General features: G+C 41.2%; 1 protein-coding gene across 1 annotated transcript in view; it reads right to left on the minus strand.

The window, feature by feature from the left end:
- Positions 1 to 15,831, minus strand: part of MYO18B (myosin XVIIIB) — a 1,784,667-nt gene that overhangs the window by 1,326,936 nt on the left and 441,900 nt on the right. The window contains exon 15 of the mRNA XM_069620271.1: positions 5,303 to 5,495. Coding sequence (XP_069476372.1) covers positions 5,303 to 5,495 — 193 coding nt within the window. The remainder of the gene's footprint in view (positions 1 to 5,302; positions 5,496 to 15,831) is intronic.

A 15,831-nucleotide genomic window follows, 5' to 3' on the forward strand; every position in this document is an offset into this window, starting at 1 on the left:
GAAAGGAAAACAGCATAGAATAACATCCTGTGAAGAAGGGATCGCATTGCTTCAAATTGAGGATGAGGGAGCTATTAGATTAAAGGAAGGAGCTGAGGCCTTGATGGAAATTTGTCTCAAGCAACCAAAATTAGGAGAATACTCCTTGTCTGATCGAAAGAGAAAGAAATATAAAGGGGCACAAAAGGAGGACTGGGAATCCCGACTTAGAGGGCCTAAAATGATGCTTGAGTTAGTATCCTGTAATTATTCAAGCAAATGCTGAGGGCTGGTGTGTTAATTGCAATTAGGGCTGGTACCCATTTAAAAGTATTGTACACAATGGGCCTCATTACACGGTAGGCGGTAAACCATGGCGCTATTAGCGCCATGGTTCATGCCGGTAATTTACCGGTACCGCCTTGGAGGAAAGGGGAATTACCGCTCTATTCCAAGGTTGGGGAGGCGGTAATTCCTCCTTCCTCCATTGCCCTTCCCCATGCCCATTTTTGCCCCATAGGGCATAATGGGAATGGGGAAGGTGCAGTTACGGTACCGCAAATTCCGGTACCGTAATTAGCACCCTGGTCCCTTTGCGGCTTGGATTTTTAACCAAATGCAAAAAGCAGGCGTTAAATTCCCCAACCCGCAAAGGGACCTCGTAGTAAGGCAGTAAGGATTTACCGGTACCGGTAAAATACCGGTACCGGTAAACCCTTACCGCCTACCGTGTAATGAGGCCCAATGTCACCTAGGGAGTGCAGGTATATTGTCTTGATCTTAGAGTTAAATGTCATTATATTGATGGTGGCCACAATTGAGGCTCAGGTCAGGAAGGATTTTTGAAATTCACTCTGGGGCATCTTGAATCCTTCATGGAAGCGTAGACACAACTTTTAGGGTATTTAAAATGCCATGGCTTGGGGCCCGCTTACAGATCAAAGCATAGTTACTTGATATGCCCAAGCACCTCCTTCCGATGTACTACAACAAAGATTTGCACAATTATCCCTGGTGGATGTCTGGCTCACTCTTAGGGAGAAGGAAAAGTGCTACAATTTGTATTCACACGTGCATTGTTAGTTCTCACACATAGATTATGTCTGTGCCTCTAGTTCACTGATTGGTAATATCACCCAAATTACGACCCATACAATTACACTGTTGGATCACGCACCGATAACGTTAGACTACAAAAACTCTGGACATGGAGATTCCATTCAGAATTATTGCAAGATCCGGTGAAAAGTAGAAAATAGAAAAGCAAATGCTAGATCCCTTGCAGCATCACCTTGTTGGGGATAGCACAATGAGTGTAATTTGGGATGCGTTTAAGGCCACGATGAGGGGCGACTTGATAGTGGAGGAGGTCACCAGACACAAGCAGAAAATGGCCTTGGAAGCTGAATTAGAGGAGGATCTTAAACAGGTACTTAAAAAGATGGAAACAAACACCAGTCCGTCTATACGAAAAAGTTCAAAGCTGCTGCCGGGAGGAATAATCTCTGTCAGACCAAGAAAGCAGAGAATTCTCTGCTCATTCTTAAACAAAAGTATTATATTAAAGCTAATAAAACAGATGGACTTTTAAAAGCCCAACTTCACCAGAGAGCGGCCTCCCGAACTATAGAGCGGATTCGGCTTCCTTCTGGTGAGGTGGCTATGGAAACGTCTCACATTCTTACACAATTCCAGGCATTTTATACAAAGTTATTCGAACCGGAACTCCCAGTTTTACACTCTCAACTGGAATATTTGGAGATGGTTGCCCTTCCCTACCTCGCGCAGACAGATAGTGAGTGGCTAGAATGTGATATCACTCATGAGGAAGTACTGTGGTAGATTCGCAATCTCTCGCTAAACAAGTCACCCGCGCCTGATGGGTACCCGGCAGTGTTTCATAAAGCATATCATAATATACTAATGCCTAAATTTACCCAATTATATATAAGTAATTTACCCTTTCGGGAGGCATCTCCTCTACCACAGAGGAGGCAAAAATAGTCTTGTTTCATAAGCCAGGCAAGGACCCGACTAATTGTGGGTCATACAGTCCTGTTGCTTTAATGAATGTTGATGCCAAGATTTACACCAGCGGCTTAGCCAACAGGATGGAGGATCTACTCCCATCGTTAATACATCCAGACCAGACAGGTTTTATTAAATCCTGACAGACGCATGATAATGTTTATAGAATGTGCCAAACATTTTTATGACCGGCTGGAGTGGTTGTTTCTCTTTCTTACTTTGGCAAAGATGGTGGTTGGTCCCAAAATAATAGATATAATTAGAGCTAACTATAGGCAACCCTTAGCGAGATTATTAATCAACGGCCAGCTATTCTCCCCTATTCTCTTACAAGGCGGGACAAAACAAGGGTGTCCCCTATCCCTATTGTTGTATGCAATTCATTTGTTACCATTACTCGCCAAAGTTAGGCAGACAGAGGAGATCAGGTGGATCCATTTTGGGGGTATTTTACATGAAAACATGGCATATTCTGATGATATGCTCCTGGTGGCGTCCGATCCCTTAAATGCTTTACAAGCGGAAACCTGAGAATTTGCGAACTTTGGAAAAGTTGCAGGATTAAAAATAAATAAAACAAAATCGGAGGTCTTGATTCTATCTATCCCCCCTGAGAGGTGCAGGCGCTAAAGGTTGTGTACACAATTTGGGTGGGCACAGGAAGAGATTAAATTGTTAGGGGTACCCATAACTCCCACAATGGATTGGCTCTACAACGCTAACTATCCCACTAAGTTGAAAGCAATTGAATCTCAACTATTGAAGTGGGGCCCCCTTACAATATCCTGGTTGGGTAGAATCAACTCGACTCCTTTGACTTCCTTATTTTGTAATCCCCAATTCACCCCCAGGCTTGAATCTAATGCCATTGTGGAGTGGAAGAGAGGGGTGTGTGTTATAGTGAGAGACATGTTTCAGGGGAGTGATTCCAAATCATTTATGCAATACAAACAAGAGCTTGCCTTGTGGGAAACCCGTTGTTTCCAATATTTTCAAGTGAGACACTGGATTCTTGTCCCACCAATACGGAAGATAGCAACTAGAGATTTGACTCCTTCTGAAAAATATGTGACATCGAGTCCTGGAAATAAAGCCCTTATATCAAATTTGCATTAATTGATGGCTGATGGCTAATGTAACTCCGGAGACATCGATATGGTCTAAACAATGCTGGCAACTAACATTGGGGGAGGCAGTGCCAGACGAGGCTTGGGAGGCATTATTGCAAAAAATACCTATACTTACCAGGTCACTTCAAATGAGAGAGTTTTGGTCCAAATTAATGGTGCAGTGGAATCACACATAAGAAAAATGTACCCTTCTATCTCTGATTTATGCTGGAGAGAATGCGGAAGGGCAGGAGATTGGAAGCATATCTGGTGAAGCTGCCCAGCGGTGATGAATTACTGGGGGGGAGGTAATAAATATATGGTTCGATTGTTCAGTTTACAGGAACCCAGGACTTTGAGATCTTGTCTTTTGGCAGCCATAGAAGAGCAGCTACGATGGAGTGCAAAACAAACTCTGAAGGCTTTTTTTATATTACAGTTAACGGCTTGTTTGGTGATTGCACAGAAAAGGAAACGGAAGGATTCCCCCTGCATTACCGAATGGGTCACCAAGGTCTGGAACATTTTGGCTTTGGAATGGGTGATGTACTCCATAGAGGGGGAACATTCTAACTTTTCCAAAGATTGGAATACGATGCTGAACTGCTTGCAGGAGGATCACATTGTTAGGTTTTGTCCACAAAAACATTGAATTTTGGGAATCATTTGATTGAGTTCTAATATCTTGCAATGGTATTATCGTCTACTTTACTGTATTATGACTTAATTTATACACAGTGGGGTAAAAGGGGAGGGATGGGGGAAGTTCCTTGAAGGGGCGCAGGTTGTATGTCTGTTGTTTATGCAAAATGCCAATACATTTAAAAAAAGAAAAGGAAATAAAGAAACATATTCTCCTGGACTTGAAGTTGTTTCAGATCATTTTAGCCCCAAAGACCCATTCCATATTTTGCTGTAGCAGTAACTTTGGATGTGTACATTTTTAACATCATATCTATTGATAAGCATTTATAAGATTTCACAAACCGAAGCACACCCCAAATTGCTTGGGCTATACTATTTGCTTTTTTGTACTGTGTCTTGTACCCAAAAGGTAGGGTGTGAAGGTCTCATTTAGGTAATCATATGATGTCACCTGAGTTAGTTTTGAGCATGTTACAGTAAAAGAAGCAGTGGAACCAACCTGCCTTGTTACAGGATTCATCTGACAAATCATTATGGACAATTTATTGATAATAATTTCTAAGTCCAGACTATCCATAAAATCAATGTATGAATTAATGAACATTTGGAGAGACCTCAGAGTTCTGTCGAATAAAACTGTGTCACCCGTATATGCAGCATGGCGATAGATACATTCCCGAAATGGCAGACTGCTGCATGACATGCCACAAGTCTGTCCATAAGCCAATTAATGCATAATGAGAACAGAATTGGGGCAAGTAAACATCCGTATCTCACGCCAGTCTCTACAGGGAGTACAGTGCCCATTGCATCCACTTTTGATTCAAGATCTAAGAATTTAGTGTATAAGTATTACAATTTAGACTAGATCTTTTGGACAGTTATAGTCCCTCAAACAATGACATAACATCTCCCTTTTCACATTGTCAAAGGCAGTTTTGAGGTCTATAAAGTAGAGTTAAACCTTCTCTTTCTTCATCTAAAGTGAGCTTGCTTCTACCAGATACAGATTCAAAGTCTTCTCATTAGTACCTAGGCCTTATCTAAAATCAAACTGAAATTTGGACAAAATAGTTCTGCTAGATACCCAAGCTTGTATTCTAGCCAAGATGACGCTGCCACGAATATTAAACCGGGAATTTAACAGAGTAATTGGCCTATAGGAATTGGGGAAATCTTGTTGTCCCTTCTTATACAAGGGAAAAAACCATAGAATGCCAAATATCAGGAACATTTTTGTATTCTGTAAATACAATAACGAAATAAGGTGAGAATGGTTTCCCAGAAAGAATTCATGCACATTTTTAAATAAGTCGAGAGGTATGTCATCTAGTGATATATAAAAATGTACCTCCAAAGGTACTTTTCAGTACATATGTTTGGGCTTTACTAATTGTGTCACAAGTTTGCCACAACTCATACTAATCCAACCATTTGTCTTATATCATCACTTTTGTCCAACCCAATTTTTAATGGCACATTTGAATTATTTCTTATCTCTTTTTTATCACAAGATGGTGGGATAACTTAATGTTGTTCACCTCGTGATATCTCTCCATTTCAGCTACAAATGTTCTCTTGTAGAATAGAGACTGCAAGCGCTCGTGTCCATAGTTATGGCAAAGTTCTTCAAATGTGGCTGCTCGTTCTTTTTTCTGGTGGCGTGGATTCTGGAAGCCCGGAGTATCCATAACCATAATGGATGCCAATGACAGGTAACTGGATGAAAAAGATCTGCAAAGGAGAGACATGTATTTAGAGGATACTTACACACTAAATATCAATTTCTATTATTTGGTGGGATTTCTCCTAGTTAAAGCACATAACTGGGCATTTTGGGTGTACACATATTGAATTATAACAAATAAACGCATGTATGTCTCCTTTAACTGTTGTGAGACACATTTACTACAGTGCTTAGAAACGTATGAAATCTGGAATTAGGAGTTATAGTGTGTGTATTGTCCTGGTGTTGCTCTGTAATGAAGAATTACATTAAATATTAAATTTTCTCTTTACTTGACAAACCATATTGTTTACCTCAATATGATCACAGTCACATGTCAAGTGTTTCATCTGAACATAGGAATAATACATTAACTCACTGTAATATTATTAGTAAGTCAGTATATGAGTCCCAGAACTGTGGTTAGTCCCTTTTGGGTGTTTTGATTTGTGCTACCTTCACTCCATCTCAATGGGATACAGGTCCACCATATTTGGTAGAAACCGTTATTCAGAGGGGTTAATTTGTGTTCCTGAGGTGCACTCAAGGACTGGTGTTTCTCCTGCACTCCCAGATTGCTGCCCTGTCTCAAAGTGAAAGTTTCACAAATTCTAGCATCATGGTCTTGGCAAGAGCTGGGCATCAGTAACAAGGGACAACACTTGTTCTTCCAGACGGTGCTTGTGAGATGTAATGGCAAGGCCTTACAACGGGCTGATAGGAGCTCAGTGCAATGTGAGGCTATTTGGTAACTGAAAAGTGGGGGAGCACGAGAAAGAGAGATCATATAAAAAATACAAATTCTGGAAAAAATATGCTAAAATATGTGGGAATGGACTTCTTGAAAATTGAAAAGCGAGGAACTGATATATTTTTGGTTCAGGAATTCCTGTCAATGCAGTCCTACTCACCAACAAACACACGCATTGAGTTGAATACTGACACTTGAATAACCAAAGTACACAAGAAACATCTAAAAATTACAATGCCATCTTTAAATGATAAAGAAAAATTATTAAAAGCCCTAAAACAGTAAAACACAAAAACAGTAACAAAAAGTTCAATAAAGACGAGGCACTGATTTTCCAATGAAGAAGGGGGGAATATATTTCAAAAATAACACACAGGCAGAGTTTGAGCATTACTGAGAAGTCTTGGGAAGAAATGGCCCCAAAGCCGTTAATTGATACGAACTGCATTCAATGGGGCTTGCAGTGAAGGGACTTTCATTAAAATGTCAAACTTTTAGACCGTGGTTGCTCCACCCCTGCAATGGCAGCATCTGGACAGAACATGTGGAGAAGTTAGGTGGGCACCACTACAGTAGTAAATAGAGTTGAATATCTCACAAAATTTCAGGTTGCTGTTAAAACCTTCACAGGAGCTATCTGGCATAAAAGATCCAGTAACTCCAGGATCCAACATCCAAAGTAACCAAAACACTGGTTGGAACCACACAGTAATCCTTATGCTCACACGGCCGCCATTCTCATCTTTTAGTTGGTAACATTATGAGCCTGATTCATGGAATTATTGGCACAGTTCAAAGTGACTTTAAACTGCTAAAATGTGCCTTTACACTGCTGGCAAAAACCCTGATTCATGAAACTGTGCAAAGTGTATTTTTGCAGTGCAAAGTCAGTGTAATGTCAGTAGAAAGTCATGTGTGCAGTACAAAATGATTTTGCACTGACTTTGCACTGCAAAAATACACTTTGCCCAGTTCCATGAAAAAGGGTTTGTGTCGGCAGTGCAAAGTCCTTTTTTCACCAGTGCAAAGTCACTTTGAACCTTGTAAAATCGAGCCTGTATCCTAAGAAATGTGCTTCCATGATAAATAAAGTTTGGAGATGTGAAATCAGAAAACCCTTTTAAGAAGTATCGGGAGCTGTTATTGTCGGAATGTCTTGCCCATAAATGTATACAGGTAATCTTGCTTAGAGGAAGGCACGCTGCAATCTCCATAAATCCGGCATGTCATCCTGTGTTCTCCTGTTTCAATGAATTTCATTGCAACAGGAGAACACCAGGAGTCACCTACTTTTCAAGCAATACCTCAATATGTTCCCAGGACATTGACTCTTCATAGAGTACCGCTGAGGGAGACCAGCTTTCAGGGTTGTTTGAAATCCCAATTATTAAACATGAGGTGATACCTGGAAGGTTGCACATTCCATATACAATACCTGAGAGCAAGGTTTCTACATAATGCTTTATTAATCAGCCAAGCGTCGTCCACGGATATTGTAGCTGCTTTGAGACTGGTTTTGCATTGCCTTTCTAGATGTTGTTTATCATGTTACTGCTCAGTGCTCCTTGTAATTCATTGTGGGTGGAAGCACTCACACCTTCATGATCTGCGCTGGCCATCAGTGCACGGTGAGGAGGAGGAAAGTGTTATGTAGCGTTACTTTCCAGGACGTAGGTGTACAGATGCCCATTGCTCTCTGTACAAGGGGGTGGCTGTGGGGCCGAAATCATGCCTGGTGCATGGGTGATAACATGTGGACCAAGGTTTGAACCTGGTGTCAGCCCCATCATTTTGAGGAAACCTCATCAACTGAGTTACTTCAAAGTCCATTCCATCCCAGGAGTCAATCCACACCACCATTTTTAATTTTAATGCATTCAGTAAATCGTACATTTTACAACTGTGGCGTTTCTTTACTATGTATTTATTACTTTAATTTTGATTGATTGCCTGCATTCGGTATATACTTAAGCAATATGCCCCGAGCGGTGGGGGCATTACCTGACTCGGTAATGCCCCTGCCGCGAGGGGCATATTGCTATAAGTACCCCGGCCTGTAAGATCTGCGTGACCGGAGTACTGAAAGCAGTTTTTTTCTGTCCCAAAACACTGCAGCGTTTCGAAAAAAAAGAACAAGAAAATGGCCACCGGGAAAGGAAAAACAGAGCCCTTGTTTTCGTCTTCTTCATCACGTGTGAGGAGACCGCACATTTGTCAATTTCAACCTCCTATTTACTGCTATTTTGTCGCTTTAACTGGATGTTATTACTCCTTTGGTCTCTAGAGACTTGCTCACTCCATCTTGTATGAGCCTTATTCATTATTAATTGTCCAATACTTGGTTCTTGCACATGTTTTCATCTTTGTTAACCTAAGAGGAAAGTGTCTCATGGTCATAGCTTTATCTGTCTGCCTCCTTTTGTGCTTTACAGTTATTGCTTGAAATAGCATCCTTTATCTTAGGCCCACATAGACTCCTCTTTGTTTGTGCACAAAGCTGTTTTCCAGCATCTCCGAACTCTTCAGCGCTGATCTGTTTCAGAGGTAGTTCAAATGGATCTTTACACGAGCCGGCGTCCATTTTCCAATCACGGCTGTCTTAGCATTGTTATATAGTCATCTATAGCAAGCTTCTATACATCTCATCTCCCTTACGTTACTACTTATTTACACTTATTGATCCACAAGTTACTTCATCTTCTTTTTGCATACATGATTACTTTATCATGTCGTACATTTTTCTCCTACAGCATCAGTTACATCATCATTCTTAAGTATTTTCATATCATTTCAGCACGTCCTTGTATGTCTTCTTCATGACATCACTCCGCCCTCGACAGATGTCTCTCAGCGCTCCATGATGTCTAATGGTGCGTGCAGACATTCATCCACTCTCTCAATATGAGGCTACATTCTCTACAGTTGTCTGAGTGCACAGTGTCTCTCATACACTTGATGCTGTATAGGAACAACACAGGGGGTTCCAAGTGCAGATCTTCTCCTGCTGTTCCAGTATGATGGTGGTGAGGGGTTGGGAGTTAGGTTATATGCATCTACCTGCTCTAGAAAGTGAGTGCAAGCTGCTAACCAAGCTGCAATCATAATTGCTGCTCCAAATAAAAGGGTAGATGAGTATCATCTCATGCCCATATACCACAATGCATTAACTACAAATTGACCATGGAAGTGCATCATACCACAGTACACAAGGGTCATTGTGGGTCAGTGTGTCTGCTTTTATTTCCATATACACCATTACAAAAGCAAGCATTGGCAAAGCTAATTTTAACTTCTGTATAGGAGCCTGAATCCTGTGACTCTTCTGATGTTATGGGTTGCAGACATCACTCATTATCAGAGTGCACTCTGATGTAAAGAATTGCTTTCTGATGCAAGGACGTGTTTTAAGATGTGCTGTTCTTTTCAAGGTTTCATGTTCAGGATGTTGGTAGTGAGTCAACCATTGTAGTATGACCGACCAAGGGGTTCTGAAAGCTAACTGGATAGCTGGAGATAATTGTTACATCTTGCTTTCCTTTTGGGGGCTGAGGGGCACACTCTGGTTTCCAGATGTGTTCACTCCACATCACAGAGATGATCTTGCCCAACTACTATCTAGCTTTATCAGATCATCAGGCACACAGTCAAGCAGAAAGGCAGTCTAGGTGTACATGGTTGACCCATGACCATTGATGCAAGGAGTCCTGTTCACTGTAGTCTTCTCATGCAGCCAAGAATGCATTCTCCCGTATGTAATAATAATGCAACCTTTGGTAAGGAGGTATAGCCAGCATTCCAAGCACTCCTAAATCAAGAATGGATCACCCAGGTGCAGTTAGGAGATCCATGAGAATACATTTCAATTTGGATTGAGGGGTGTACTCTCCTTCACAGCTTTTCTCATATCCTTATATCCCAGCAGTGTTCTTCTTCAAACATGTTTTTGTTTCATTGCCCTTTGTAATTATCAGGGAAGCAATCATCCAGAAAGGCTGTGCCACTGTACATCATTAATGCCATGACTATTTGACATTTGGCCACTGTACGTATCTCAGGCAGCCGTAAACCTACTGTCCCCTTTCCTTAATAATGCAACCACACAAGGGAAGCCATCAACATGGCATTCCAAAGATAGGCATGGGTCACCCCGCTTCAGCCACTCTGGAGTTCGGATTTCGGAGGCAAAGATTTTTATTTTGAGGTTGAGAGGTGTACTCTGGTTCCCAGCTCTGTTTGTCTCAAAGCCCAGCAATGTTCTCCTTCAATTGGTTTGCCTTGTGCAATTGTCATGGAGGCAGCCGAGCTGAAAAACAGTCCAGGTGTACATGATTAATTCCATTACCATTCATGCAAGATTTTCTGGTCACTGTTTTCTTCTCAGGCAACTAGCAACCAACTGTCCCAATTCCTTAAAAGTGCAACATCAGTAAGGGTTGTACCCAGAAATGTAGCACTCCTTGTTTAGGCTTAGAATACCCTGGTGCAGCCGTTCCAGCTCCATGGGGAGTATTATTTTATTTTTTTCGGCTAGTGAGGGGCGCACTGTGGTTCCCAGTTGTGCGCACCTCACATCCTAGCGATGTACCTTTTTTGCATTATCAATCGTCCGGGAGACTCTGCATAAAGTAGTGAAAAATAAAAAGGTCTCAAGATAGCCAATGGTACTATTGTCAATCGTTTCCCTAACAACAATTGAATTGATCCAGCCATCTGAAGAAGATAATGTACACACACTTTAATGTTGTCATCACTCTGCCTTTTCTGGTCCAGTTGATGAATCACCTATAGCATATTCATAATACATATAGTCTTACTGCTCTGCAACACACAGATATTATGAAATAGGGTAGTATTAAAGTTCAGAACCGATTGACTGATCAATAGAATACTTTGGCTACTGGGGCCATTTGCAAAACAACCCCCTTCCATCTGCATTTCAATACTTGTTGCCCTCTGCCTAACTAGGGGGCTGGGGGCGATCATTTGACATCTGTACATTGCATACTAATTAGTACCTTGGATTGTTTTATTCAGGTCTTCATGACAACTAAAGTCAAAAGAATATACCTAAAATAAAGGCTCATAATGTGGCGTATGGTCATGGATACGGTAATTAGAGGCATGTTGGGCTTTCATGTGAAATGGCATTGCAATTATCTAACCTCCAAAGGAGCTACATACAATTCCATCCCATTACTTGTGGAATTTACATCCATTGCAAAATGGAGAGTAAAATGAAAGCGCAAAGAAATGTCGCCTGTTTTTACTCTTTCATTTCCCGCTGTGTTTTGTGAATGTGGACAATCGCACGCAGGGGACCCCACAGTATGAAAGTGGTGAGGTTCACGGACCAGTGCGTGCAATAACCACTTTTTGTAAAATGAGCCTGACAGATTTCAGAGCACGTTCGAAATAAAACATTGTGCTAAAGAGAGGGGCTCTGTTATTAATATTAAAAACCTCAATGCAGTAAGTTGATGCTATTAAGATGTAGAGTGGATGAGGTAATCGGCTCTAAAACTTTAAGCAATTTGAAGAAAAGGGATCTACCAAGTAATTCAGTGTAATTGTTATTGTTTGGGATGTGGTACTAGTTTGATAGAGTAACTGGTGGATGTGTATGTGTCCATCTCACCGATGATCACCAAACCCCTCACTTGTCATTGTCCAGATGGCGCCTGACACCAGCTAGTTCTTGAGAGCTACAAAGAATGCACAGATGGTATCAGCCTGACAGTCCTGCCCCTGGCGCGCTTGTAGCACCTGCACTCCATTGACAGCTATTAAGCTGCCTAGGGGCTAGTCCCCTCCCCACAGCTTTGTTCGGTGCTCCCACTTCCAGGACCGAGCGTCAATATTTGACAAAAAACAGGTTTGGGAGCAAAATATAATCTTTGTTCTCATGTCCTCACGAATGATAGCATAAACTGAGCAGAGTACTCTGGCAGTAGGACTCGCATGGTGATAAACTTCACTACTGACTGCTCATGATGTTCACCTTATTACTCAGTGAGACAGAAAGAGTGATCCTAAAAATATTGCGTTGAATGTGGAACATATTTTCTCTGGTAACGGCCCAGATCAGATGCAGAGAAGGTGGAAAGTCATTTGTTAAATTCCAGGCTGCTCGCCCACACCTACTATGCGCAATTCCCACTGTTTGTTCATTGGAGGAGCGCACATTGTTTTGAACAGCGATATAAAGTACTTGCAAGATGGTGGTCGCATCACTTTATGTAGAACACAACATCCTGCATGGAAAGGAGGCATGTGCAGTCATCACACTGACCACATTTTAAAATCTGTGACCAACTCGAGCATTGGTTTGAAGCTCATGGATATGGAAGCTGGTGTGGCAATGGCAGGTACCAAGTGGCTCCTACTGCGTATCATGTTCTGTGTACTGATCCTTCCTTCCTAGGTTTTGCTGGTAGTGGGTGTCCATGTAGTCCTGCACTGTCCAGCCCATATCAAACATGAGCAAAACATACAATTCCCAAATGACTTGTATCTCTCCCTAATGTACAGGTAGAGACATTATCCTTTTCCTGTATCTGTCATTTGAAATGTCTGCTCGCATTTCCTGACAGTCTTACTTGCACTTGCAAGAAGAACAGCAGGCCTCACGCCCATGTTAGTTTCACCCATTAATTATTAAGACTATGTGGACTTTGAGTTTCCAAAATATGGGTTTGGCCAAGAACTGCTTATCCAAAATGGGGCAGTCCACCTGGTCCCTGTGATCTTCAATTTTAAACATACCTCCCCATGTCTGAGAATCTTGCAGCCCCTTGCAATGCACCCCACTAACATTGAAACTACAGGTTAAATGCTCAAGTTTCTCCACTCCCCTCATTTACTCGAAGACAAATGTATTCTCATCACATTTGTACGCTGGCAATTTAAAATGAACACAGTGATGTCATTGACATTGCCACACGAGTAGAGCCTTTTCCATCTTGGCTCCGACACGTTGGAATGTTCTTCATGGTGCAGTGCACATGATCTAGCAACAGTAGCCATTTTGAAAAACACTCAAAACCTTTTTGATCCAAAGGTAAGCTCCATCCTTGTTTCTACCATGGCTGTTGTACGACGAGGGTCAGAGATCTCTCAGATATATATCAGACGGACACTACATAGCATTTCCAGCCTTTGATGCTCCACAGTGATAGGTTTTTTTCTCCTTTCAGCCCTCTGTTATTCCATACATGATATACAGATGAGAACATGTTTTACTGCGGTGTCTGAAGCGTGCTCTATGAATAGCCTTCAATGGAGAGAGTCTGTGGTGCGGTGTTTCTGTTTCTTTTGCTGCTCCTGCTCATAGTGACTCATGTTCTATTTAAAGCTTCAAAGCACTTCCTTGGGGAACACAAACAGCAAAGGTTTGTCACCAGGATGGGCGCTGGCAAAGCTGTCAGAAGAAAACAGTATTCGATAAACAACTATACATTTGGAATCTAACTGTGTGATCATGAAACACGTCGCTTGCCAAATACAACATAAAGGTGTTGCACTCCAGACAGGATGAGGATGTGTGATGCAATGTAAGGATAATATCGCACATTATTCGAGGTGAGAAACAATAGCCGTACAACACCTGAATGCGGTAACCCTCCTCAAACAAGCTTTTGCTAGAAATTGAATGCATTTAGGACCGACATGTTATATGGTTATTTTATTAACCCCTCAATCGAAGTGAAGTAACAATTGTAATAGTGATCACACACAGTATTCTGTTCAAATAATCAAATCAATATTCTGTTAAATAACTATTAATTCCCTAATAAGTTATAGGCAATCAGCTCAGGGGCAATGCCAAGGCAGAGCACCATTGGTTTGAATCCCGATCCCGCACTTAGAAACCACTTGCTGGTATTAGGTGTGCTATAAAAGAATAATTATAATTATAATCATCCTTACGTCTATTCTTGTCCACAGAAGTGAACCCCATGAGCTAAGCAAACATCTGCATTCATAAAAGAATATTGTTTTTCTGATTGCCCCATGTCATGGGAGGTACCTTGAAGGACCACCACTCCCATCATTCACCCAGTGCATCTCCCTGATCCTGTATAGCTTGTATGTTGGATTTTATTTTGTATTCAAAGCACAGATTTAGCTCGAGAGTGACAGAGTGCTGTACAGTGTGTAATACTTGAAATTGGGTACTCCCTATTTTTTTTTATCTCGGGGGGTCGACTCTGTAGAATAGGAGAGTAATAGATCAACAAAGCAAAAGAACAGACGGGTCAACTACACCTTCCTTTTTGCCCCTGAGTGTCTACAAGTCAGTGAAGTGACAATCTATTTCACTACAAGATTGTTAGGTACACATCTCTGATTTATAAACATTTTTTTTTCATGTATTTTAATACATTTCTTATAGTACTAAAAAAGACCTATAACATGGTCTTACATACATGTTATATATTTCTAAAAAAAAAAAAAAACTGTGCAAATGATCAGGTTCATTCTCGTCTGAAACACTATAACATACCAGCAATCTAAATACAAAAAGTACAAATGAATTCACAAGTATATTACATAATAAGAAAAACATATTTTTTTTTAAAAAAAGAGGGAAAACAGAAGCACTACTGTTTGGGACTACTACTGTTTGAAAATGAAGGGAATAAAGATCTAGCATTGATATCTATAATCATATCCGCATAGTTGAATGCAACCGTTGTCTCAAAGAGGAGGCTGTTTCTTCTTAAACTCTTCTATACAGCCTCTCTATATTACTGTGCGACATTATTTGAGGGTGTGATTGATATTACAACTTCTATCAACCACCCGTCAGTACTCAGTATGGATTGAGAGAAAGGAAAATTCAATAACGGTTTCCTTTGGTTTTGTCGACATATGTTTCGGCCGTCTAGACTCATACAGTTCACTCTCAAAATGCAGTTAGTCTTGTAAATATAGGCCGTCCTCAGGACAATGGAACTGGTTTTATCAAGTATGTCATACTTCCCAAATGTGATGCTTCTTATATTTCCATCTGTATATTACTGTGGTTACTTTGAGACGTTGAGTAAAAGTCTTCTAACCATCTGGCAACTTGATGAATTTTCAATCCAGAAGGTCTGGTCATTCACCGTACCTTTGGCTTCTGTTATTGAATTTTCATTTCTCTCAATCCATACTGAGTACTGAGGGCCAGTTAGTAGATCTTACATTGTTTCAACTCAAGCAAAAGCCATGGCAAATGATCATGTGCCTCATTTTAGAACTTGGCGATCCTTGAACATTTTCAGGTAGGAAACCTGAGTGACCAGAGAGCAAATTTTCCCCAACCACCTTACTGATGTAATAACTAACCGTTTTTACATTTGGAGTCAGTGCCAAGTTAGTGCTCCATGTTCTTGAGGTGTCTGTGTATTGTCTTTGTTTCCATGGGCCTCATTATGAGGTGGGCGGTAAGGGATACCGGGCACCGTTAAGGAGAACGGTGCCAGTAATCCCTTACCGCCCAATTCCAAGGTTCCTTAGCGGGAACCGTAAAGGACGTGTGGTCTGACCACACGTTCTTTACTGGACCCGTTAAGGGACCTTGGAGCTAATAACGGACCCACAATAAGCGG

This window comes from Ambystoma mexicanum, chromosome 10, assembly GCF_040938575.1.
Source record: "Ambystoma mexicanum isolate Mex_15411 chromosome 10, UKY_AmexF1_1, whole genome shotgun sequence".
Lineage (NCBI taxonomy): Eukaryota > Metazoa > Chordata > Amphibia > Caudata > Ambystomatidae > Ambystoma > Ambystoma mexicanum.